Genomic DNA, 26671 nt, shown 5'->3' on the forward strand with positions numbered 1-26671 from the left:
GATGCAGCTGACGCCGCTGCTGCTCTCCAGCCAGGTGAGCAGTTTGTAGATATATCTGTCTGGTTTTTACGACATTTAAAGTTGCATACATACAATCATGGAAGACATTTAAAACACAAAGCTGCTGTATTTTTATTGCTCAAACACAACATGCGCATTTTCTGAAGATACTCAGTTGCACATTCCTGTTAATATTGCACAGCATGTTGCCTTCATTTGTTTTTTATGTTTTATCTTTGTGTTAATCTACGTGCTTCGATCGTTTCTCATTTCGCTGTTGCTCCAGAGTTCCCCCGTTATAACATAATAAAACATATTATAGTCTATTGCTGTAAAATGGCTAGATATCATCTCTCTAATTAAATGGTTATGAACTATTAATTGTACAGGACATAAAAATGAACAATAAACTGTTAAGAAAATAAATTTAAAATATGCTAGTTGTAAAAACTTAACCATATGTTCAATATTAGATAAAATTAATAGTTTTAAATAAGAGAATTCACTCCAAATTAAATCCATGGTTTAATCAGCATAATCTCTTAAGTAGAATAGTTCAATTGAAACATTATCCACTAAGTTGAATTAAAATAACTTAGCTTGTAACACGGTTAAAACCATAGACATGAATACTAGATGCCTCATGGAGCGCTGAGTCCTACATTACGTCGCCGCCATCTTCTATGTGGCAGCAGAGCGATGTCTATGGATCGGAGCTCATTAAGACCTGTGCTGTGTGAACTTGTTTCAACTGTTTTACGAAACAAATTGGATTCACTGGCTTTACCTTTCACAGGTAAGGATGAAAGATCAGAATTACTTGACTTTGCAGCCAGAAAATCGCTTCTAAACAACCGAGAAATATTTCCTATGTAGCTAAATTGGCCCGAAATAACCGCTGATTGTTAGCATAGCAGCTAATGTTTTCATACTGTTTTCTAATTTAGCTATAAAGATGCTACGAGTCAGAGCCCAACATGCTGAAAATGTCTTTTTCTGAATAGGAAGGAAACGTGTATGTATTTTCTATTTCACTTTTGGATCATTTCTCTTTTATCCTTGACTTCAGCCTGTGAACCAGGATGTCTCAGAAGTCATTGAGTTCTCCCAGTGTGACCAGCAGACTGAAGCCTTTGACCAGTGTTCCCAGTATAATAAATAAATGTTTTATTCTTTCACTTTTTGTGTATTTTTAAATATCTCAATGTGAAGTATTAGTGTATTAATACAGCTTATGTAATGTAATAAGAATAATTTACTCTGTTAGAATTATTTTCACTCTTTGCTGTCAATAGCAGAGTTGACTTACTATAATATTTATTTCTCTGGAAAAAAAGTAAGAAAAATATGTAGTTTAATGTTTGATAATGACTGATTTATAAATCAAGTCATTTCTCAATAATGTATAAAAATAAGTACAAGAAAATTACTTGTTTCTTGTCTTGAAACGTTAAATGTACATTAAGTTATGGAATTATGTAAATATGTTCTTTAATTAAACACTGTAAATGTGTGTCTGTTCATCAATGTTAATATAAAAATTATCAGAATCATTTCTATCAAATTAAAACATTGTGCTCTTTATTCAGAAATTCCCCACAACAATTAAATAATCACGTCAAAAGTTAGAAACATTGTCTTTTGTCATTTTTTTGATTACTAAATATATTAGTGTGTGTGAGAAAATGTGTCAATGACAGGTATTAACGGCAATTTGTGAAGTTCGTTCCATTGTATTAGCTTACTGGCACATATTCCACATTCAATATGGCGGACGCTGTTACGTATCGGAGCAACGGGTAGACCCGCTCCATGAGGGGTCTACATATTAATATCTGTTGTTAAAACAATGACAGAGTTGTTTCAGTCAGATAAGGAACAACACAAATAAAAAAAAGACATTTTGTGTAATTACAACAAAAGAGAAATACAACCAGGTTACACAAGACCTCGTTTATCCTGATGAACACTCAACAGAGGGTCCAGACTGATACCACACATGTTCCATTAATTCACCTTTGCTAAAACATTATATACACATAATATTAAAATTCAAAAATTTATTTCCTCAAAATTCGCTAATATATGTCTATATTAGTGAACCAAGTGAAACGTAGTGAAATTTACTTATTTTATAGAAAGTATTGAATTTTGTTTATTACACATTTATGTAATAAAATTGTAAAGGTTTATCTTATATAATTGTGTGAGTGTGACTAGCATTAAACTTTTTGAGCCTCCATTGTGTACAAAACCGTGAAACACGTCATGTGCGCCAAGCGATCCTCACCAAATAACGTCACAGCCCGTCCATCCAGGCTCCCCCCTCCTCTTTCCTCCGCAGAGCCGCATTCCTCCTGCTACAGCCTTAGACAAGTCTGTGGGTACAGCGGGGCGAACCATTCTCTGGGAGGAAACACGGCCACGCTTCGTTTCGGCTAGAAGCAACATTCCCGCGCTGGTAGTTCACAAGCTCTATCTCTGTGTTATTCTGGTAACTGGTTCAGCTAGCGAGTGAGGACCGAGGCTTTGGGAGCTAGTTAACGGCAGCCATCTCCCCCCGGCCCCAGCTTAAAGTGGTCCTCACCCTCCTTCTGCCATGTTGGATCCTTCCTCTGCTCCCCAGGCTGCTGGACTTCCCAAATGAAAGTTGCGTGTTTAGCCAACTCCAGACATTTCTATAGTACGCTGCTTTAGGTTTTCACCAGACGAAGAATAGAAGGACTTTTCCCAAGCAGAAAGCATCCTGGAGTGGTGGCCGCGCCTTCCTGCTCGGTTCTCCTGAGCGGAGATGGTTGCAGGCCATAGCGGCCGGAGCCCGCATGGAATATCAATCCTGAGGAGAGACGGTTGAGGCCAGTTCTCGCACAAGAGCCCCGCCGCCGGGGAATCTAAGCGAATTAGGAGTCATGAACAGCCACCATCCGCCCCGTAGAGCTGTAAACGTCGGCTCACTGCTTCTCACCCCGCAGGAGAACGACTGTCTGTTCGGCTATCTGGGCAGGAAATGCGCTGTAAGTTCCGCTGTTTGTTTATCGTCCTGCAGGCTGGAGCAGGTGCACCAGAGCCCCGCTGGTTCTCAGCCCAGTACTAATACTGTTTAAATACAGCGCTGTTAGCTGTGCATCAGGTGGCCGATACATGACCACTTTATCCTCAGTTGCAATGTCTCTGTAGGAAAGAAGAGCTGGAGCACAGTAAATGCTAGCTACTGATGAAGCGCCGGTCTTACAGGCTGTTTACACCTGAAACAAATGTGGCGCCGCATGTTGTTTACTGCAGCGGTGGACTCAGTGTTGGGAGCTGCAACTTTTAGGAGCATCCCTGCTCCTTCAGCTCTGCAGGCCTGGCACCGAGTCATGGAAGGGATTGGGGGGTGGGAGGGTTAAGAAGTCCACGGGACTTCTCTTGTTCAGATGGGAAAAAATACTTCTTATCCCCACTATTCGGACCGATTATTAATATTATCTCATGAACCCATAAACATTAACTTATCTATAGTTATTGTAGCTTTTGCCAACTGTACACATACCTCATCTTTTGCTAATATGGTGCTCCGTGACTTTAACTAGACCACTAGACCATTTCTTAAACACACAGCAGTTTGGAAGGCAGTCATAACTGAAAACAAGTTCTGAACATTAAATGTTTGAATGCAAATATTTGGACATTAGTTATTTTTCTGGTTTTGGTAGTTTTGATATTATGTACTTTTTATATTAAGGCTGGCAAAAAAATCAAGAATCTTCAACAAGAGATTTTCATTTAGACCCAGTTAGATCTGCATGATTTAGCAAATTGCATTCATCCCTACAATATCATAATCTCAAAGGACAGATTAGATGCAGTAGTTGTTGGTCTTCAATATTTAAGATGCATCAGAAGTCTGAAGGCCTGCCAGCAGTCTACTTTCACCTCTTTACTAAACTAATGTTGCTGCTCTGCTATAGAAACCAATAAAAGATACTGAGACATATTGTTGTCATGAGACAAAATATGGAAATGTTTAAAGGGAGTAATATTTGGCTCTGACTATGTATTGTAGATGTCTGACCAGAACCAGTTCAGCTGTTGATGTAGCTTCAGTTGCTTTTGATATAGCTGCTGTTGCTGTAGAAAAAAACCTACTGGTTCCAATAAAATATTTGAAATATTAAATGAAAGGTTATTTTAATTTTCCTCCTGATTTGATTTTCCCAGGTCAGGTCACTGCCTTCTGGACTTGCTGTGGTCTCCTTTTCCTGACCTTTGTTTGAGTTTGTTGTCGGCAACTTCTGGCTTCATGAGGCTGCTTTGCTGCTGGCCATTTCTAGTTGCTTCAAGAAACCAAACACCAGCATCTGACCAATATCCTGTCTACCTGTGTGTGCAGACCTTGTGTTCGGCTGTGGTGCAGGTGTACCGAGCCGAGCGGAGCTGCAGCTGGGTGAAGAGGTGCTGTGGAGTGGCATGTTTGGTCAAAGACAATCCACAGAGGTCATACTTCATCAGAGTGTTTGACATCAAGGTAAGACTAGCTTCATGTCCAACACCTCCAGCTGCTTACTGTACACTCACTGATGGTGAACAACACAGAAGAGGCGTACAATGCCACCAGGGCTGCACAATATGCCGCAAATATCAGTGACGTGCGGTGAGGTTCATTGCTGGTGAGGCACTGACTTATGACTTAGACACCATGCATGTTATTGGCATACAACACTGGAGGGCAAAAAGACTAACCCTTTTACATGCCATCCATAGCCGTGTTAACTCAGTGAAACTTAGAAATGTAGATATTGATTTCGTGCTATGATCCACAGCAAAGTGATCTGTATTCGTCAAACTACAGACTCGTTGCCATAGCAGCTGACAAAAATGCCACTTCATGTTTTAGGATTTAACACCAAAAAACATTCAGGAATTTATTTTGCACACAGAACAGAACATTTAGTCTGTTGTAGTACGTTTTAGGCTTAATGTTTAATTAATAAATAATTGCTGTGGTAGATTAGCTACCGCTTCTACTTAACTGCATTATTTAGACATACAAACTGCCCACAAAACGCACATTTCATAAAAACAAAATATCTTATTGCTGTCTTACCTTTATGTATCAATGAAATCCATGCACCGCTAATTCTGCACAAAAATATCCGTTCATCCAAAGCCAAGTCTATCCTCATGTCTTTTCTACTCTGTTTAAGAATCGTCAAACTGTCTCGAAGCAAAACCTTCAGCTCCGGTGTTGGTCTTCCTTTAGTTATTATCTCCTGAAAATCCACTTTAGAAAACTGTTAAAGTGTAGAAATGTCTTTCATGTTGACGTCGGAAGAGAGGAGAAAACAAATATATCGCTGTACTTTACTTATTTACTGTGTGGCTAGCTCCATGGCTAGCTCACTGTGTCTTACTCTGCAGTTGTGGAGTCACAATATCTGGGATCATGAGCGCCCCCTGCCATGAGGCAAGAGAACTGCCTGCCTCTCCTCCAGTCTGTTTTCTGCCGTTTCTGATCGCTCCTCCTCACACAAAACACGATACAAACACAGTTGGTGACAAAAAAACCACTGTACATTATATACATAAGCTAAATTATGGAAAATCAGTCCATATATTAAATGTTTTTTAGCCATTTTATTACCGACGTACAGACAGGAGGAGCTGCTCCCATAGAACGGCAGCCAGTGCAGTCAGCGAGAGGTTGCACAAGAGGTGAGGCTCAACTCGCTGCTGCCTCACCAGCTTCGCTTCTGAGCATTTGAATGGGAAAATGCGAAAATCCAGCGATTTTTAAGAAAAAAATAATCAGAATTGGTTAAGCTAAGTAAAAAATAGATACTTTATAGTACAAACCACAGGGTGAAAATAGCAATATAAATGGTTTTATCATTATATATTATTTTTCCATGATGACAGGTGAGGCTCTGCCTCACCTGCCTCCTCTGACCGCACGTCGCTGGCAAATATATAGTCTTGGCAATATCAGTTTGTGCAACATTCACATCGCAAAGGACTGTTTAGAGATTAATAATGGTTTGCTAATATTTTCTAAGTTATGAGCTTGCATTTGCCATGTTACTGTAATAATAACAGTGTTGGTGCAGCAGATGTTCATACCTGACATTAATGATGTCACTCAAAATACTAAAGGTCACAGAGTGGAAGCACAGATGAGAAAGAGAGAAAGGAAGCCTTATTCTCTAAATGTGAAAATGTTCGTCACACATATAAACATCTACCAGCTACGTACCACCACGACGTGCTCAGCCACCCATTTGTTGAGACCGGGATGATATGAAATACATTTTCCGGTTCGTCCGTAAAGCTACACTTAAGTTAATTATCTAATGCGCAGCCACCCACAGTGTTCAGTCTATCCGCTCATCTGTATAAATACACCTTCAGTGCTTTTCCCCGCCGTTTGCTCTGAACCACCAGGAAGCAGCTCCAGGAGGAGAAAGGCTGCTGTACTCCAGGCATCGCACCAGTCATTTTAAGGATGGTTATTGGTCCCCAGAAATACAATAAAGACCCAGACATGATCATCAATCAATATAATTCTCCCAGGCTGAACTTGAAAACTAGACGTTACGCTGCCAACACTTAGCTTTCGTCAACAACTGAGGAGGAAATGAAAATGCTGCGCAACGCAAATAATAACCCCGTCAGAACACGGTGCGCTAAATAATAAAACATAATTTAACAAAGCTTCAAGGCAGATAAATTTTCCTTGAGGAATTTTAATAATCGAGGTACTCAAAGCACTCGAGGAATCGTTTCAGCCCTATTCCCTAACATTGATTTAGATTATATGACACAAGAGTTCTACCATAAAAATAAGTGTTAAAAGTCCGTCTGTTTGTTTAGCTCTACGTTACCCATGATGCATCTGTTCGTTTTTGTAGTTTGAATTTCACATAGATGAGTAAGTTATTTTCTGTGTGGCTCGGTGGCATAAAAATAGCATCCACCATCAATCCGTCCTTAATCCCGTGTGAATTAGACCTGTGTGTGTTTTTATAATGTAAGTATACACTTTTCCGCCCGATATTTGAGTTTATGTCAGTTATTAGCCCAGGAGCTGAAATTGGCCTCGTGTTTCTCTGGCTACCGATAATGCAAACAATTACTTGTAATAATTCAAGTTCTATGCTATTTTTTGCCAGATATCAATCAATCAAATTTTATTTGCATAGCACAATTCAGCAGCAAGGCATTTCAAGGTGCTTTGCATAATTAAAAAACAAAATAAAAACAGCATGTGACATTGAATAAACAGTAAGAAAGAGAAAGAGATTTTGGATAAATAAAAAAAAGATAGAAACATACTTTTGTTACGGAATTTACCGTATTTTCCGCACTATAAGGCACACCGGATTATAAGACGCACCATCAATGAATGGCCTATTTTAAAACTTTTTTCATATATAAGGCTCACCACATTATAAAGCGCATAGAGTAGACGCTACAGTAGAGGCTGGAGTTACGTTATGCATCCACTAGATGGAGCTGCACTAAAGGGAATATCAACAAAACAGTCCGTCTCCGGTCGGCGAGGAGAGCCTTCCGCGACTGGGCAGGGGCGTGGCCGGACGATGGTCACCCTTCTCCGTTCGCGCACAGCATGTTGGTGGAGAACGTGGTGCTAAATGACCTGCAGATGACCTGATTCTAGATGGTTGGTAGGTAGATAGGTCAGTCAAACTTTATTAACAAACCAGCGTTCTGACAACTATCCCAGCATGCACTGCGCGCTTCTTCTACGGGCGAAAATGAAGTTGGCGGCTGCTTACCGTAGTTGCTAGACCTGTTGTGGCTCAATATTGGTCCATATAAGGCGCACCGGATTATAAGGCTCACTGTCGGCTTTTGAGGAATTTGAAGGTTTTTAGGTGCGCCTTATAGTGCGGAAAATATGGTAAGCGCCTGTCGTCGCCGGACTCCATTGTCCGTTTAACACGGGTATTATCTAGGCCCCGTCGCCTAACAGGACAGGGTCTCCAACCTTGCAGCACCAATGGTAAAGATATGTTACCATTGTAGTAGCATATGAGGAAATTTGCCGTTAATTCATATTTTCTGGCGGTTTTTGTCATTTGTATGTTTATTGCATTTTAGGGTAACCACACACACACACACACATACACACCCACATACATATACATACAAAAACAAATATAACCACATCGTTCCAATCTCCACGTCATCATCTGTACCATCATCTCCCATGTATCTGCTATTATTCCATCAATAAACCTTCTAAGCTGACCGAGGAAGATTCAGTTGATGAAAATTCTAAAATTAGCGCATGTTAGACGCACACAGTCTTCTACAAAAACAATATTACATTGTTCTAAATATTACATATTTAGAACAACAATATATTATATATAATATAATATAATATAATATATTATAATATAATATATTATATTATATAATATATATATTATATATATATTATATAATAATATATAATAATATATAATATTATATAACATTCACCAGCAAATTACCCAGTTGGAAAGAAACTATTATTTATATGTAATTCTTTCACTCTATCAAAAGTAAGAAAGCTCCCAAATTCCAGTTTTTCTCTTAGAGGTTTCCTGAAGACACAATGTGAGGACAAAGGGGGGAATGTCTTTATGACAGACAGATTCACTGCATGGATGAATCTCAGCTGCTGAATCACTAGAGCTAGAACTCCTTGGTTGGAAAACATGAAAAGTAACATATTTTATGAATATATACATATGCATATAAAAATGTATACCCTAATATGTATTATTCAGTATTGATCATTATTCAATCATCTTTGTTTCTCGATAATATATTTGTACTATTTTGTGTTTGTATAGTTATTGTCATGGTGGGTCTTAATTTCTGAGCCCACATGCAGAAACTCACAGAAGCAGAATAAAAGTTTAGATGTTTTATTGACAATGATGAAAAAGTGGTCAAAAACACCCGCAGTCGTGAAGCTGAATCGGGAAGACTGGCACGGCTGCACACAAAAGGAGAGTGGAGGTGAGTTTAATGGTTGTAGGAAAACAGGCTACTTGTATGGGTTCAGAGCTTACTTGTAGTAGTTAGTTCAGGTCGGGGGAGAGGTCCGGTACCAGGTTGCGGTTTAAAATAGAGGCTGACTTGGAGAGGGTTGAGGGACGGACAGACTCGAGAGAGAGACCCCAAGAGCTCCGGGGTGGGCTCCAGTGATCTGTGAGTATAGCTCCCAGCGTCGTGGACGGCATCCCCTCAGGGCTTGAGAATGGGAAGTCTCCGGGGAAACTTGAAGGTGTCCTGGAAGGAGTCACAAAACAACAGGTAAGGTCTTGAAGGCTACTAGAAACGATCTCAATGAGACGAACAGTAGAGAGGCTGGAGGTACCACAATAGGTAAAACACTCTGGCGGTGAAGTGCGGGAGTCTGCCGCTTAAATACTCCTCTAGATGATTATTCGAGCCAGGTGCGTCCAACAGGAACCTACTGACACACCCACCACGGAAAAGCGTCTCCTGGTGCCCTCTGATGGTCAGAGCTGAAAAGGAAGAAAAACCCAACCTGGTACCCAACAGTACCCCCCCTCCCCCTCAATGACCGCCACCAGGCGGTCCTGAAGAGCTAGAGGACGAGGAACGAAAATCAGAGATAAGAGAGGGATCCAGAATGAACGATCTGGGAACCCACATACGGTCCTCAGGGCCGTAACCCTCCCAGTCCACCAAATACTGCCATCCCCGCCCACGCCGGCAGGAATCCACAATCCGACGAACAGTGTAGGCAGGGAGACCATCAATGTCACGGGGGGGCGGGGGCTTAATAGGGGGGCACAATGGGCTGGAGTGGACCGGCTTGACCTGGGAGACGTGGAAGGTAGGGTGAATACGGAGGGAAGCAGGCAGATGTAGACGGACTTCAGATGGGCCCACAATCCTTTCCACCACATAAGGGCCAATGAAACGAGGGGCCAATTTTCTAGAAACAGACTTCAGTGGGATATCTCTCGTGGAGAGCCAGACCTCCTGGCCTGGCTTATAAGTGGGTGCAACTCTCCTCTTGCAGTCTGCCCAGCGATGGTTCTCTTCAGCAGTGCGGTTAAGGGCAGCAACCGTCTTACTCCAGATGGCTTTGCACCGACGGATGTGATGCTGGACCGAGGTAACTGCGATGTCCTTCTCATCCACCAGAAACAGAGGGGCTTGGTAGCCTAAAAAAACCTCAAAAGGGGACAACCCAGTGGCAGCAGAGATGTGAGCGTTGTGAGCATACTCCACCCAAGGTAGGTAAGAGCTCCAGTCGGTTGGGTTGGATGAGGTGAGACATCTTAGAGTGGCCTCCAACTCCTGGTTCATGCGCTCCACTTGGCCGTTTGACTGGGGATGATAACCAGAGGTTAGAGACACCTTGACCTCCAGGGCTGAACAAAAATGCTTCCAAACCTGGGCTGAAAACTGGGGACCCCGATCAGAAAGAATATCTTGGGGAAATCCCATGCAACCTGAACACATGTTTAACTAACAGTTGGGCAGTTTGGAAAGCGGAAGGCAACTTTCTTAACGGGATCAAATGGCAGGCCTTGGAAAACCGATCAATCACAGTGAAAATGGTGTTCATACCTTTAGAAGTGGGGAGTCCAGTAACAAAGTCTATGGCAATGTGTGACCAGGGGCGTCTTGGTGTGGGTAGTGGCTGTAGCAGACTGGATGGAGACTGATGGGAAGGCTTATTTTGGGCACAAATAGTACAGGCTAATACAAACTCCCTCACGTCCTTAAAGACGGATGGCCACCAAAAATGATGGTTGACTAAGGCGGTCGTACGGCTGATGCCAGGATGGGCTGAGAACTTAGAGGAATGTAACTAGTCAATTACTCGAGCCCGCATGGTGGAGGGAACAAAAATTCTGTTGGGAGGTCCCGTGCCAGGGTTTGGCTCAGATTGTTGAGCCTGCCTCACCAAGTCCTCAATCTCCCAAGTAACCGTGGCCACCGAACAGCTCAGAGGGAGGATGGGTGCAGGGGTCTTCTCCGAGTCATCAGGGGAGAACAGCCGGGACAGCGCATCCGGCTCAATGTTTTTAGATCCTGGACTAAAAGAGATGGACAAATTAAAACGAGAGAAAAACAAGGACCACCGGGATTGGCGGGGGTTGAGTCTCCTAGCAGACTGAAGGTACGCCAAGTTCTTATGATCCGTCCACACGATGACGGGGTGTTCAGCACCCTCTAGCCAGTGTCTCCACTCCTCCAAAGCTAATTTAGTTGCTGGCAGTTCATGGTCTCCTACATCGTAATTTCTCTCCGCCGGGGACAATCTGCGGGAAAAAGAAGCGCAGGGATGGGTCTTATGATCCTGGTCGGAGTGTTGGGAGAGCACTGCTCCAACACCGGAGTCCGATGCGTCTACCTCTAAAATGAACTGTTTTGTAGGGTCTGACTGGATAAGAACGGGGGCGTTGGCAAAAAGAGTCTTTAACCGATTAAAGGCAGCGTCAGCCTCAGGTGACCAAGTGTAAGGGATCTTAGTGGAGGTTAAGGCTGTTAGGGGCTGAGCGGTCTGGCTGTAATTACAGATAAACCTCCAGTAGAAATTGGCAAAGCCCAGGAACCTCTGAAGCTGTCTTCTGGTTTCTGGGGTGGGCCACTCTAGGACTGCCTTAATCTTTTCTTCTGTGGGTCTAATCTGTCCGCCCTCGAGAATGTAGCCCAAGAATGAGACAGATGGTTGGTGAAACTCACACTTCTTGGCTTTCACAAACAGTTTGTTCTCTAGGAGACGCTGGAGGACCTGACGGACATGTTTCTTATGTTCTGGTAGATTCTTGGAATAAATCAGAATGTAATCAAGGTAAACAAAGACGAATACATTCAGAAAATCCCTCAATACGTCATTTACAAGGGCCTGAAAAAATGCTGGGGCGTTAGTCAAACCAAATGGCATCACCAAATACTCAAATTGACCCAATGGTGTCTTGAATGCCGTTTTCCATTCATCGCCCTCTCTGATACGGAGCAGGTGGTAGGCGTTTCTCAAATCGAGTTTAATAAAGACTGTGGTCCCACGTACAGGTTCGAACGCAGAGGATAACAGGGGCAAAGGATACTTATTTTTGACTGTTATTTGGTTCAACCCTCTGTAATCGATACATGGTCTTAATGTGCCATCTTTTTTCCCGACGAAAAAAAACCCCGCACCAAGAGGGGAAGAAGAGGGTCTGATTATGCCGGCGGCCACGGACTCCTGCAAGTACTTTTCCATAGTCTCTCTCTCGGGTCTAGAGATATTGTAAAGGCGACTATTAGGCAGGGGAGCGCCTGGCAACAGATCAGTGGCGCAGTCGTATGGCCTGTGAGGGGGCAGGTACAACGCCTTAGTCTTGCTGAAAACTTGAGCTAGATTCATGGTAATCGTTGGGTTCTTTGGAGAGGTCAGGGGGATCTGCCTCAGTGCAGCCTGCTGTCTGGGGAGTCGGAAGGACGGCAGAGCGGAGGCAGGATGAATGGCAACTTTGGGACCAAGAGTCGATATGCCTGTCGGACCAGTTAATGCTAGGGTTGTGGGACTGAAGCCATTCAAACTCGAGAACCAAAGAAGAATTAGCAGAGGGAAAAACGTAAAACAAAATTGACTCGGTGTGGTTGCCAGAGACTGTCAGTTGCAATTCCTTGGTTCTGTGTGTTATCTGGGGCAGCGCCTTACCATCTAGAGCGGAGACACGAAGGGGTGAGAGTAGAGGTAAGGTCTCAATGCCCATTTGCTGACAAAATTCGGCGTCCAACAAATATGCTCGCAGCCAGAATCGACCAAGGCTGACGAGGTTAAACACCGATTCTTTATCAAAAGGGAGGCGGGAATCAACAGGCGAGTGACTCAGTGACAAGTTGATGGTCCGCTAGCTCCCTCGCTCTCTCTAGCGGACCTTGGCTTTTAACAGCGTGGGGCATTGTGCGATTAGATGTCCTGCTTCGCCACAATAGAGACAGAGCCTGGCTCGCATCCTACGTTGTCTCTCTTCAGGGGTTAGCCTAGTTAGACCAATCTGCATGGGTTCTGGTTCAGACAGATTTGGTGGAGTTTCTACTGGAGTAACTCGGGTATGGACTGACAAAGTTCTGACTGGTGGGTTCCTGCTGTCCCTCTCCTTAGCTCGGGCTCGAATTCTATAGTTAATCATGGAGAAAACATTTTCATGAATTCAAACTTGGTGAATCTCTTCTGGACATTCTCATAGTCGGTGATGACTCAATTCATTGTGGTCACTTAAAAAAAGAACAAAACAACAAAAAAAACAATGTCATCATAATTCTGAATTCATTTAAATACCATTCCAAAAATGTCCCTTGCTGCACACTGTCAGAATGGTAGACTGGCAGACAAATGTCTAGTTAACATGACTGGTTGTTATAAAGTGCAATACAATTATTTCTTAATACAAGTAGCATAATAACTAAAGCTGAACAAAATTATTCTGATCAAATATTTGTCTGGCAGAAGTTCAGACAGACTGTCACTGTTGTTATTCAGATTGCATTATTTAATGTATAGTTTTAGGCACATGAGTGTATCTTTTCACTTAATAAGCATTCAAAGTTATTTCTAACCAGATAATCTGACTTATGGTTGTTTGCAAGAAGCTTATTAATAAATAAACAGATTTAACACCAGTTTTACATTTGACAACAATTAGTTGTCTAAAATGTAACTTGTTAACTTAGCTGGTGGATGTTGATTCCTGCTTAATCAGTAATACTTTTATAACAAATTTATGACGGATCACGATTTGTTGGTTCATGTCAAGTTGTCATAACAAAGACATTTTGAATAATAACTTTGTATTAAAAGTGTCATTATTTACTGAATGACACTTTATGACAACAGTCATAAATATTCATGAAGACTTACTGATGTTCATGACAGGAGTTATGTTATGTTTATGTCAGTGTCATGACAGTCTTATTCACATCCCGTCAAATAAAGTGTTACTAAATAAACTTGTGATCAAAAATATAATACTCAACTTAATAGAAAACACTCAGTACGTTCCGAAGATATCATTACATCATCACATGACTCCCTCCTAGCGTGCCACAGTCCGGAAACAACCCTGCTTGAAAACAGAACTGGGAAAATGTTTGGAACTGCAAATAACAGGTTAGGATGGATATGTTGACTGATGCAGGAACACTGGGTGTGCACCCACGATGAACCGCGTCAGTTTAAGCTGCAACAAAAAGTAAGTTACCGATTGTGTATGTGTGTGCGGGCATGCTCGCATGCTGACACTCATAACTAAGTCTCGTGACGGCTTCACCGTCACTTATTGTTTAAACATGAGTGATGAAACTGAACAGCATTTATCCTCAGGCAATAACATATCACACTCGCGCGCACACACACCCACACACACACAAAATTAATAAAAATAAAAGGATTTGAAATCCTCACTCGAATGTAAATAGTACATTTCCTCAGTTTTTGTCTCAAAGATGTAACGCATTGGTCTGTGCACCGAAGCACATGAATTATGGGGTTATTATATTCTCACTGAAAAAGAAAATGGGGTCGGATTAGCGGATTAACTCCAAATAGGTCAGGTTTGATTATTTTTAATGTGATCCAGGTGTGTAGACAATCACACATATATAAATAGCTGCACAACGGTGTGATTTGTCGGGTTGTGTAGTTATATCGATTCTATGATATTTATCTATTTTTTCCCCCTCAGAAGATATCGATTTTTGATCTGCAAATTGTGTTAATAGGCCAAGTAAAACCAGAGTTATGTTAAATTAAGTAAACCGTATTTTTCCGAATGTCAGAGAAATGTCAAAAACCGGCTTTTCCAGTTATGTGGCAAGGAAACGAAATGCAACATTAGATTGATTTGTTTGTGGAAATCTTTAATAAATAATGATGGGCTGTATTTTGCTGCTAAGAAACAAAGTAAAGTTGCTCAAGTAACCGTGAAAGAGAAGCAGAACGGTGTAGCGGCAAATGCAGTGAGATCGTGAAATGAATGCAAAGTTTGGATATTGGAGTGACTGGTGGCATCCACTTGGTAATTTGCTTTTAGCTTAGTGGTTTCTGTACTGTATATAAAGGATTATGTGAAGAATGAACGAGCAGCAGGTAGTGGCGCTCTGGGAAGACAAAGGGGAAATTCGCAGCCGAAGTGTGGGCACAGTGAGGATTTCCATGATGACGATGGCGATCGATCATTCTTATTAGCAGCTGACAAAGAGTATCAGAGACTGAGAAAACGATGAGATCCTGGCAGTCTGAGAGCCAGCTACTCAGAGATACAAGCAGGGGAATGGCGGCGCTGCGCAGCTGCAAGGAGTCGATCACTACGGGGTGAGGCAGAGCCACTCCCCCAGCAGCTAGTAGTAAGCAGCTTACAGCCAAGGCTAACTCCGGGAGTCAAGGTAGAAAAAGCTTTTTCCCATAGTTCAAAAGACCTTTTTTTACTCCCCACTCCCCCAACACAATTCCATATTTTTTGTCATCATGTTTTGACCTGACGTTTTGTCAAAACTTGCATACAAACGAATGAGGAATTGCTTTATTTTTATTCTGATGTTATAAAACTGTGCTACTTGCAATATTTTTACATCAGTTTAAGAAATTTAAAGTATATAGTCATTCTAAATTATGAAAACCATTCGTTATGAATATTTGACTTTCACAGTGGAAAAATTAACAGGTTTCCAAATTGGGTTTTGTTTTTCTGTGACTCAAGGTCCAAAATGCAGCCACAGTATGTCCAAAAGAAAAACATAAGTACAATCATTTGCATATTGAGAATCTACAGAGGCGGATAATCTCCCCACTGAGCTCCCAGATCACTGTTGAAATTTTGCGTTTATGTCAAATCCACATGAATTAATTGACAGAAACTCATTTTCTCACTGCATCTTTCATTAATTTTGTCCAGATGTAGACTCCAAGTCTCTGTTTAATCAGAGCCAGGTATTGTGTAGTTGGTGCTTTTAATCAGTTTTCTATTAAGTTAATTCAATCCAGGTCTATGGAACAGTCACAAAATGTCACCAAAATCACTCTGTCCCTCTAAAATCTTTCTGAAAATCGTAAAAGTGCATTGAATCGTATCGAGTTGTATCGTTTGCCAAATATCGAGACATATATTGCCTCGTGATCAGAATATTGTATCGTATCGTGAGATTATTGTATCACTACACCCCTAGTAATTTGTGGAATGTTTTGGCTCTGATGGAGAACTTCGCCTATTAAAAGATTTGCAGGGAGCGTTCGATTAGAGACATATTAGTCTGCTTAGAAATGTTAATGATGGTTTAGCATTTAAAATGCTCAGACTGATCATCCTGGAGCTCTGTGCAGAACTTAAAGAAGGAGCTGTGCGTTACTGGTGCCGTTCCAGCCGGAGCTGCTGACAGGTCAGACAGTTACCCTTCAGTCGAGCCATTCCAGTTTTCTGAATGGGTCTTTATGAATACAAAGCAGTGTTTCTCAACCCTGGTCCTCACCACCCCCCTGTCCTGCATGTTTTACGTATTTCCCTTTTGCTACACACCTGCATTGTATCTCTCTGGGTGATTCTGCAGCACTTGATGGTCATGCAATCATTTGAATCAGCTGTTCTGGAATAGAGGCACATCTATTCCAGAAGTGCTGCTGCCCAATCCAGTCTGATCCGGAGGCCAACCCAGCAGGCTGGTGACTGACTGGACATCAGTATTTATCATCTGCCCGGTGTATCCAATTAGCAGTCCAAAGAAGAGAAATAAAAACATGTAGCTGACGGGAGAGACACCTACTAGACAGTAGGTCTAGATGTATAGAGCCGTGTGTACAACTTTTAGTGTGAAAGCTGCACACTCCTTTATACATGAGGCCCCTGTTCTTTAATGGTTGACACCATGATGCATCTGTTTAAGGGTGAATTCACACCAGCCCTCTTTAGTCCACTTTAGTCCAACTCCAGTCCATCTGCCAAGAAACTCCAATTCATTTGGGGAGTTGTGAATGTGAACTTGAACCAAAAAAGTAAACTATGGTCCGCCTAAAAACCTAGGATTCAGTTTGGTTAAGGCCTTGAAATGAGGTGCACAAAAACTTGCATTGAAAGTAAATTAAAAGTGTCAACTTTGCATTAAAAGTGTAATTATTTGCCGAATGACACTTCATAACAACAGTCGTAAACATTTATGAAGAGTCATTCATGCTTATGACAGTCTTATGCACACCCCTTTAAATAAAGTGTTATCTTCAGTATTAGTCATTGAATCTTCTTTGTTTCTCTATAATATATTTGTATTATTTTGTTTGTATATTTATGTAAATATGTATATTACTAAGTATAAAAAAATATGAGTGGTCGTGTGCTTTGTAAAATGCTCATCATACATCAAATCAAAATATTCTATTCCTATTATGTTATTCCCACTAAGAATATTTAAATAAGCTCAACCATGCATCAATCCAGTTCAAATATTTACAAAAAATAAGTGTCTTTGCACATGTAGCTATGATAGCTGTTTGAATAAGGTTTCCAGCAAAAAACCTGGAAATCTGTTTAGCATTTAACGAGTTATGATTAAATTAAAAGCTCTGATCCTTCACTCCGCCGGCCAAACTTATAACACCGAGTGAAACGATCAGCCCTAACGTCACGTCAGCGACAATAGGCAAGAGCAGTTCATTCTTTATGTCTGTGTACTCTCCTGTTCTTGCAGGAAGGGAAGAGCATGTTTGAGCAGGAACTCTACCACAGCTTCTCCATCAGCTGCCCCAGGCCGTACTTCATCACCTTTGCAGGAGACGTAAGTGTCAGACTGCTGGCCCACAAACATGTGTCTTGCCTTGGCATCAGCTCAGTGCTGCTTCTCTGCCCCCTTCCCTTTTCCACCCTCCCTTTAGAGCTGCCAAGTGGGCCTGAACTTTGCCAGTGAAGAAGAAGCCAAACGTTTCAGGGTGACTGTCAGCGACTTGCTCAACCGGAGGCAGCGGAAGACGGGTGAGTGTCGCCGTTTGAGTTGGTCTTCTTCAGCTGCCGTGACCAATCTGCTTATAACTTCAAACATCTGCGTCACCCCTACCCCACCCCAGTGCCAGCTTTATTTTTTGACCTTTTCCACATGTTGTCATATTACTGGGTGTTACTGTCATCTAATAGGGCGGAGCCACACAAAGCAGTGTCTGATTATGAACTAGAATAGTCTTCACAATTTTTTTAAAATTAAAATCTGAAAAGTATGAATAATATTTAACAATCCCCCTTTACTCTGGTACCTCTAAATACAATCCAGTGTAAGTATCTCTTCAGTCTAAATGTGTCTGGTCTGGTTCTGCTCTAATGGTGCGTTCACACCAAAAGCGTTACGCACGTCAAAAACGCGTCCGACACTTCAAGTTCGACGCGTGTGCACTTTGAATGCAGGCGCTTGATATTTTGTCCTACAACTGGCGATCTGTGCATCTGGTTTACATTCAAAGTCTATGTGGAGGCCACGTCGGACATGTCAGCTCTAATCATTGTTTTCCGTTGGATGCTCTTAACGCTTAACGCTTCAAATCTCGCCGCTCTAGATGCTTGAAAAGTGCCACAACAGCCCTTGATGCACCTCCACATCAGAGGTCGCGTTAACCGAATATTTTCCGTATTTGACCAGTTGTTTTTTCCAACGATGGGAAAATTTTAAGCCTGTCTGTCACTTAACAGGTTATAATTAACACCCTTGACTTTTGCACATGGGCAGACATTATAGACTTTACACAAAGATTTCATCACAGAGGCAACTAAAATCAACCAATTAAAAAAATCCTTTCTGAATATCATCTCATGGTCTCTGAACTAAATGCGTCTTTCTGACCAGGAGCTGACAGCGTGCTGAAGAGTTACGGACCGTACGCTTTGGAGCGTCTGGTTCAGAAGCACATTACAAACCTTTGGTTGAAAAGGTGAATTTAATTCCAGTCTCCGTTACAGACCAGGGAAAACTAAAGAGAATGCAACGTTGTGTTGATCCATTTATAGTCTAAACAAAGTAGTTGGCAGTTTATCTTGAGGAAATAAATAAAGGTAGACCGTAACATGTGCAGTGCTCTGCGGCTGCACAACCAATGTGGACTCCACCACTGCAAAGAATTAAACTTAACTCGTCCTGCAGTTTCAATAAAAGGAGTCTTCTTTGTTCACATTATCTCCCACGCCTAGAAGGAGAGCGGTGCTCAGGAGGACCGGGGCAGATGTAACATTCGGCCCCAACGGGGGAAGCGCTGGTATTAAGAGGAGTCGTTTAATTTCATTTATTATAAGTTATTGGGGCCACAGTCAGTGGTTTTTGTCACTACGGAGAAAAAGTTAGATCCATTCATCTGCTTTATGTGTGATGAGATCTGGATTCACGGTTCAACTAGGTGAATATTAACTAAACCACATATAAATGCAGCTACATAGCCGATGTTAATATGATTATAATTTGACTGGTAAAAATAGCACATGATCGATTTTTTTTTTTTAATTCTGTTGGTCAAGATGACGGAGAACAAAAATGTCTAGCGCAACCTCTGCTTCACAAAGACTTTGAATGTAAACCAGATCCGCCTGTCATTCAAAAGGTTCTTCAGAGAACCTCTTAACATGGAGATCAGGGAACCCAGCAGGAGGCCAGGCAGAACCTGGTGGTTGTGTTGAGTTAGGTTCTACAACAACATGTCAGAGTTCTGATCAATCCTTCATGAAGACAGCATGGACCAACTTAGGGGTGGGCGATCTTGCCAAAAAATTATATCACAAAATATTTTTTTAAATACCTTGACAACAATATCACATTTTCTGCTTTTTCTTTTTTTTTGTGGGGGGTCATGGGAGTTTATATATATATATATATATATATATATATATGAAAAATATTCATATATAAATATATATGAAATGTTTAATATGTCAAAGAACATAAAAAATAGATCAATAGAAATTTGGCTAACAAAAGACAGCCTGAAATTAGCTACCAAATAGCAATACTTCCATCCATTTTCACGAGACACGGGGTCACCTGGACAGGTCGCCAGTCTATCGCAGGGCAACACACAACCATGCACACACACTCTCACATCTAGCCTAACCCTAATCGGGCCGGGAATCAAACCCAGAACCTTCTTGCTGCAAGGCAGCGGTGCTACCAACTGCACCACTGTGGAGCCCACAAAAATACTTAAATACCCTAATTAAACAAACTGTTGTGGTTCAACAGAACATTAGTTTTACAAGATGTTAACTTTCCCCCTCATGTTCTTTTAAAAATGCAAACATTATGTGCAAAACTAAGAATCTTAATATTTTTAAAAGGAAATAATAATGCTCAACACCAAATTATGTCAGATAAAAAACCCTGCAAACAATAAAAGTTTGTGCACCCTTCCTAACAGCAAGAATTTTGTGTATTTTCATTTCTTCCACCTGTCATGGACATTTCCTTTACAATAATAATGTCTGTAATGATAATCTATGTTTTGACTTTTAGCTTTCATGGCTCCCTTTTCTCTCCCCCTCCGTGCAACGCTGTTTTCATTGCTTTAACAACAGTAACTGAAGTTTGTTTCATATTTTCTCTAGAGGAATATCTGATTCGGGACACGGAGAAATAAGCACATTCAACTCTTGCTTCCACTGATTTATTCAAATGTTTATAAGTTAGCAGACATGACTAGCTGTAGCTAGTTAGTTTGTTCTCTGTTTCTGAGCAGCCTTGTATCCTTGACAAAATAATCAGGAAATATTTCTCCTGTTTCATAAAACTTGGTGGCCCTGAACCTTTGCGCTAAGCTTTGAGTAATTTAGTTATTTTTTAGGAAGCAGTCTGTATTTCAGAAACTTGACTATCTCTGCATGCGGAATGACATATTTACGCCATGAAATTAGCATATCACGGTACAATTTACTTTCCAGCTTTTATTTTAAATTATATCAGTTTTTGTCATCTATACTAGAATTTTAACATTTGCTTATTGAGAATGTTGATGCTGTTAAATTTGATTTCATTGCTTCAGCAGAGACAGATGAAAAGATTTTAAATTTACATTTAAATTGAAGTTTTAAGTGGGAAGTTTACTACAAGACCAATGCGCAGAGGTGCCTACAATGTCACTGGCTCATGGCTCCAGCATCGCCTTGTTTAATGAAAACCAGACTGAAATGCATCCAGTTTAGGGTTACTGGCCTGCCAGGCTTCTGATACAGAAATCCTGGTCACTCTGAGCTCTGAAACCTTGTGGAGGTAGTTGTTGTGTTCTAGGTTGGTGCTGCAGCTCCTGTTTCTAACATCTCCTCTAACCCTCAGCAAGCCTTCATCCCTCCTAAAATAATAATTTCTTTACCCTCAGTCAGACTGCCCCAGTCTGTCTGCTGACTGCTGAGTAACCATGACTGATGGTTTGTCTATTGCAGAGAAAAGAGGCGACCTGAGAAATGGTATGTTAAACTCCTCTCAGTATATTGTAATATTTCATTCTGTCTCCAGTGTGAAGCATTGAAGAAGTTATTGTGACGCTGCTGTAGCTCTGCAGCTCTACAGAGCATGCTGATTTGCATGTAGAGTCACAGCCAAATGTTTCAATGTGAGCAGCGTTTCCTGCTCTAGCTCTTCATCAGTCTGACTGAACGACACTCTGCATTAACATGTGCCCATATGCCAGAATGTCCAACCAGCTCTGGGAGTTTCTGTCCAGATGAGTTGACCTCAGATCCGTGTTGCCTCCAGGTTAGAGCTTCCTCAATAGGAGTGTGAGGGAGATAGCAAAGCCTCAGGTTTAGTCCAAGAAAAGCAGTGAAGGCAAGGTGAAGGTCTGCAGGACGAGCCACGTTGGAGGACATGTCTCTCTGGGTGATGCTGCTTGGGATTGTTCCTGTCTTAGCTTAGATCAACTAAGGCAGGATTTGCCCCACTCCTTCCATTTAATTGTTTAATCAGGAAGTAGACCTGAAGAGATTTTTCTGTCTTGAGTTTTGCCTGCTGTCATGATGTCAACTGTTGGCTGGAAGGACTCATGCCACATAGTGGTATGTTACTGGTTATTGAATGAAGAATAAAAATGTAGAACAAAAACCTAAATAAAGAGAAAGAGACTGGAGAAAGAGTCCAGAAAGCCTCCATGGCAACAATATGATCACTTCAGTCACTGCCTAAGATCAGGCCTCTTGGCAGTGACATAACAGGAGCTGAAGACTGAAGGCACCGAGTTGAGTCTTCTCCGCTGCAGGTTTATCTAGTCCAGTGTTTTTCAACCACTGTGATCGTCAGGTGTGCCTTGGAAATTATTCAATTTCACCTACGGTACTGTATTTTCCGGACTATAAGCTGCTACTTTTTTCCTAAACTTTGAACCATGCGGATTGTAGCCCGGTGCGGCTTTTCTGTGTATTTTTCTTCAACCACCAGGGGGCTCTCTAGCAGGAAGTGAATCATTAGAAGTCAAAATTGTAAATCAAAGAAGAACGCGCTAATTTTCATTTAGAACAACCACATGCTAGCAGCAGGCACGACGGAGAAATGTTTTCAAACTCATATGATGCAGCTTTTAAGTTGAGGGCTGTCGATCTGCCACTACAGGGGGGAAATAGAGCTGCTGCACTTAAAGTCGGTGTGAACGAAACCATGGTTAGACTTTGGAGACAGAGTGCTGTGGCCTTAATATATCCAGCAGCCCTCTGCTGGGTCCTTATAGAAAACCGAGAGCAGCTTCCAGTTTTGTTTTGTTTTTTTTTTTTCAAAAAAAAATTGAAGGTGCTAGTATGGTGAGCTCTATAGTCCGAAAAATACGGTAATTGGTTTTAAAAGATTTTTTGAAAATGAATTATCTGCTAATAATGCCATCTTCGAGTGTCTGCTTTAGTAGTGACTAGCGGCTTAATCATGTAATTTTCTTACCACTAGATGGCAGTAGGTACAGAGCATTTTACATTAAAACGAGAAAATTAGTGATGCATGAATGTTACAGGTAGCGGTGAGAGCATCGTATCTAGCAAGACTGACGACAGTGATGGAAAAGACAGTGAAGCTCAGCAGTAGTTGAAAGAACATGGGTCCATTTCCCACAACATGTCTGTGTGAAGTGAGCTTCTCAAGCCTGGATACTATAAAAACTGAAACCAGAGAGAGACTGAGAGCTGATGAGGAAGAGCTTTGTCTTTCTTCAATTTCTGCCAGGAAATCAGCTGTTTTCATCCAAACATGCACAGGTTTCACACTAGATGGGTAAAATATACAGATATTGACATTTTGTACATGCAACTCTTCATATTGTAACAGTGAATATGAAGTGAAATCTTTCCCAAATATTATTGCTTCTTTCAGAATAAGAATTGTTTTCTGTATTCCGGCTAAAAGAATACTTGTGGATTAGTTTGTAAAACACTTTGAAGTTTTCTACAACTTCTTTAAATTTAACACCACAGTGTTGTGGCTGTTCATGTGTATTTTTGAAGTGGACATGTTACGTGTAATTTGAAATAAGAAATGTAAAATGTAAGAAAAATACATTTTTGTGTTTATTTGATTCCTATTCAAGACACTTTGATAAGAATGACTATATATGTAATATAGGCGACTACAGAGTATCTTTGTTTACATTTTTGGTTGGTGGTGTGCCTCGAGATTTTTTCAATTAAAACAATCTACCTTGGCTCAAAAAAGGTTGAAAAACACTGATCTAGTCTGCAGGAACCCAACTGTGCCATTAGTGCAGCACATGGTCGCTGCTGCTGCTCTGTTTAAGCCTCCCTGAGACTCACTGTAGACCTAATCTGTAATCTGTCATTTGAACCTTTTGCTTGTTTACACATGATGCCATCATTCATCAGTTAAAAGAAAACACACGAGTCATCCAATCTAAGGCATATTAATATTTATTTTTGTTTTAGAAGCTATAGGACTCCGTTTAGACACCAGGACACATATTTTCAGAGTCCTCTGGGAGGGCTCCTACTTGATTCACCCTGTGACCCACACACACTGTGCAGGCCAAAATTTGACCTTTTAAGTTTGAAAGTGAAAAGCACTTTGAATTGCCTTGTTGCTGAAAATGTGCTATATAAATAAAATTACCTGATCTTGCCTTACCTTGAGGTGCGGAAACAACAACATTTGCCCTTTGATACAAAATGACTTCCTTCCTGTAAATTTTAGGGCATAGCTCCAAGAGACTTTTTTTATTTGGGGGGATCTAACTATGTACCAAATTTCAGTGCCCCCTATCTCACGTTAGGTGGCACTGCAGAGCTGTTTGGCCACGCTTACTTTCGATTCCCTTGGAATCCAAAAATTTCATGTGGGAGACAATTTTCAGTGAAGGTTAGGAGAGGTGCTCAGGCCTAAATATTTAAGTGAAAAAAAACAAAAGGAAACATTACAGTGGTATAACAAAGAGAAGTAATCCAGACCAGAATTAATACATGTTCCAGTTACTTAGAGCTTAGAGCACCTGTGATCAGCACGCAGATGAAAAAAGGAGAGAAGAAAAAAGAAGGAGCTGTAGAGTTTACAGATTGCATTTGTGTAGTTTGACTTACCGTTTGCAGTTTGTTGTTACCTTTTTTTATGTGTGCGTGAAATTGCAAGTAAGTTGGTCATATTGTTTGTTTGACAGAGTATTTCGGTTTTGCGTTAATTGATAGCATACTTTGTTCACGTGCACACTTAAGAGCTACACAACATGGGTTTTTGTGTGGTGTTTATTTAGAAACGCAATGCTCGTCGTAACCATTAATATTGTAGTTGTTTAGTAAGTTTCATTATTTCAGTCATTTATTCATCAGACACTGATGCTGCATTATTATTTATATTTTATAGAACCACATCATTACGGCGAAATAAACAGCAAGCGCAAGTGGACACCACTGGAGTGCGACTCTGTTTCTTTTGGAGTTCTAACCGGACTCACTACAGTGACCTGAACATTCCTCAAGCCAGTTATAGTCCTATCTTTTACTGCTTTTCCATGTTCTGGGGATGCAGAGTAGACCAGAACCATAAGACCTTGTGTTGGTTCATGCTCTACCAGTGAAGTGGGTCAGTGTGAAGGAGGATTTGGGCCTAAGCTGTACTGTAGATCTACTGTTACCAAAGTTTGCATGTGGTAATCCTCACTATTCTGTCCTCACACAGACGTGCTGGACTGTGTTAGACAGATAGCGAACAAAAGACTTCAAACGTCGAGCTGAAGTACATCTGAATTTTAACATCTTTTTTTTAAAGGTTTTATTGGCTCTAGTGGCCTTTATTTGATAGTTAATTGACAGGAATGTTGGTAATGAGAGAAGGGGAAAGACATGGAGCAAAGGTTGCCAGGCCGGGAATCGAACCTGCAACGGCCACGTTGAGGTCTAAAGCCTCCATACATGTGTTGTGCTTAACCCCTGCGCCACCACAGCACATTCCGTACATCTGAATTTTAACTGTAAAACTGAAAAATATAAGCATAAAAAAGATACATGAACAACTTGCACGGCTCAAGTACACACATAGCTATGTGAAAGACTATTAGAATTTTACCATGTAGTACTACAAAGGCTGGACACATTTAACATGGTTAAAGATTACACAAAAACATAAATAGCAGAAAAACTTCTGTCAAACAACATTTGAGTACAATAGCACACTACTTACCGACAATACTCGAGGCTTGAAGAAAGGTTGAAACACTGACAACTGAATTTTAATGAAAACAAAACCTAACTTAAATCCTGCCACAAGGGGGTAGTAAAATAACAGAAAATAAGATATTAAGAAATCTGAGTATCACAATACACTCCCCGTCTGGTATATTAGTAAATATACAACTCTTATTCAAACATTTGTGGCAGTCTCGGACAAAAGTACTATTACATCACGAATAGGCCTAAAATATGTTTTAACAGTACCTTGTTTCACAATGTTAACCTCAACTTTTCTCACTCTGTTCCCTACCCTAACTGGGAATGGCCTTGACCACAATACCAATAGACCACTCATTGCGTTTTACTTGATTGTCTTTCAAGGGAACATCACCCTGTTTGACATTTCGCCTTTCTCCCTTCAACTTTTGCCTTGTCTTCAGTGTATGAAGTTATTCTTGTCCCCATCTTTTCCAAAAGCAATCCGCAAGACCCTGAACTTGCCGCCACTGGGCCTTATAAAGGTCCGAGTTCAAAGTCTCCAGGTGGTGTTGGAACAGCACCAGCTTTCTGTGTTAGAAGCATTGCAGGTGTGAGAACTTCAGATGTTTCAGGGTCATTTGAAACAGGAACTAAGGGTCTGACATTCATTATGGCATTTATGAAACTCAAAGTTGACATTGTATGTATTCCCCTGGTACTGAGACAGGTGAACATTACTGCCCACCTTTTACAGTCAGTGTTATTTGCCCTTGTGCGAAGAGACTTGACGGCCCAAAGACGTCCCACCTTTCACATGAAAGAGGGTAAACTAGCCATTTTCTGCACTTCTAGGCATCTGTTGAGGGCTGCACAAGATCACAAGTCTTTGTTCTGTTCTGGATCTCTTGGCTCAGTGTCAGACAGTGTGAAGAACCGAGGCCCGGAGAGCCAGGCATTTTGTTGCAGTTAGTTTGGTAATACAACTCTAGTCCCATGATCTGCAGGGTTCTGGTCAGTAGTGACTAAATGCCACTGGTCTGGTTTGGTAGACGTGCAAATTTGAGCAACTCTGT

The 26671-nt window shown here is 41.2% G+C and overlaps 1 protein-coding gene across 1 annotated transcript in view; it reads left to right on the forward strand.

Moving 5' to 3' along the window:
- Positions 1-2354: 2354 nt before the first annotated feature.
- wasla (WASP like actin nucleation promoting factor a) overlaps positions 2355-26671 on the forward strand; it is a 41349-nt gene continuing 17032 nt past the window's right edge. The window contains exons 1-4 of the mRNA XM_088006689.1: positions 2355-3014; positions 4373-4507; positions 17701-17787; positions 17885-17981. Of these exons, the coding sequence (XP_087862815.1) occupies positions 2910-3014; positions 4373-4507; positions 17701-17787; positions 17885-17981 (424 nt within the window). The 5' untranslated portion in view covers positions 2355-2909. The remainder of the gene's footprint in view (positions 3015-4372; positions 4508-17700; positions 17788-17884; positions 17982-26671) is intronic.

Source organism: Poecilia mexicana, unplaced genomic scaffold, assembly GCF_051168715.1.
Source record: "Poecilia mexicana isolate PSO_F unplaced genomic scaffold, ASM5116871v1 scaffold_6, whole genome shotgun sequence".
In the NCBI taxonomy this organism is placed as follows: Eukaryota; Metazoa; Chordata; class Actinopteri; order Cyprinodontiformes; family Poeciliidae; genus Poecilia; species Poecilia mexicana.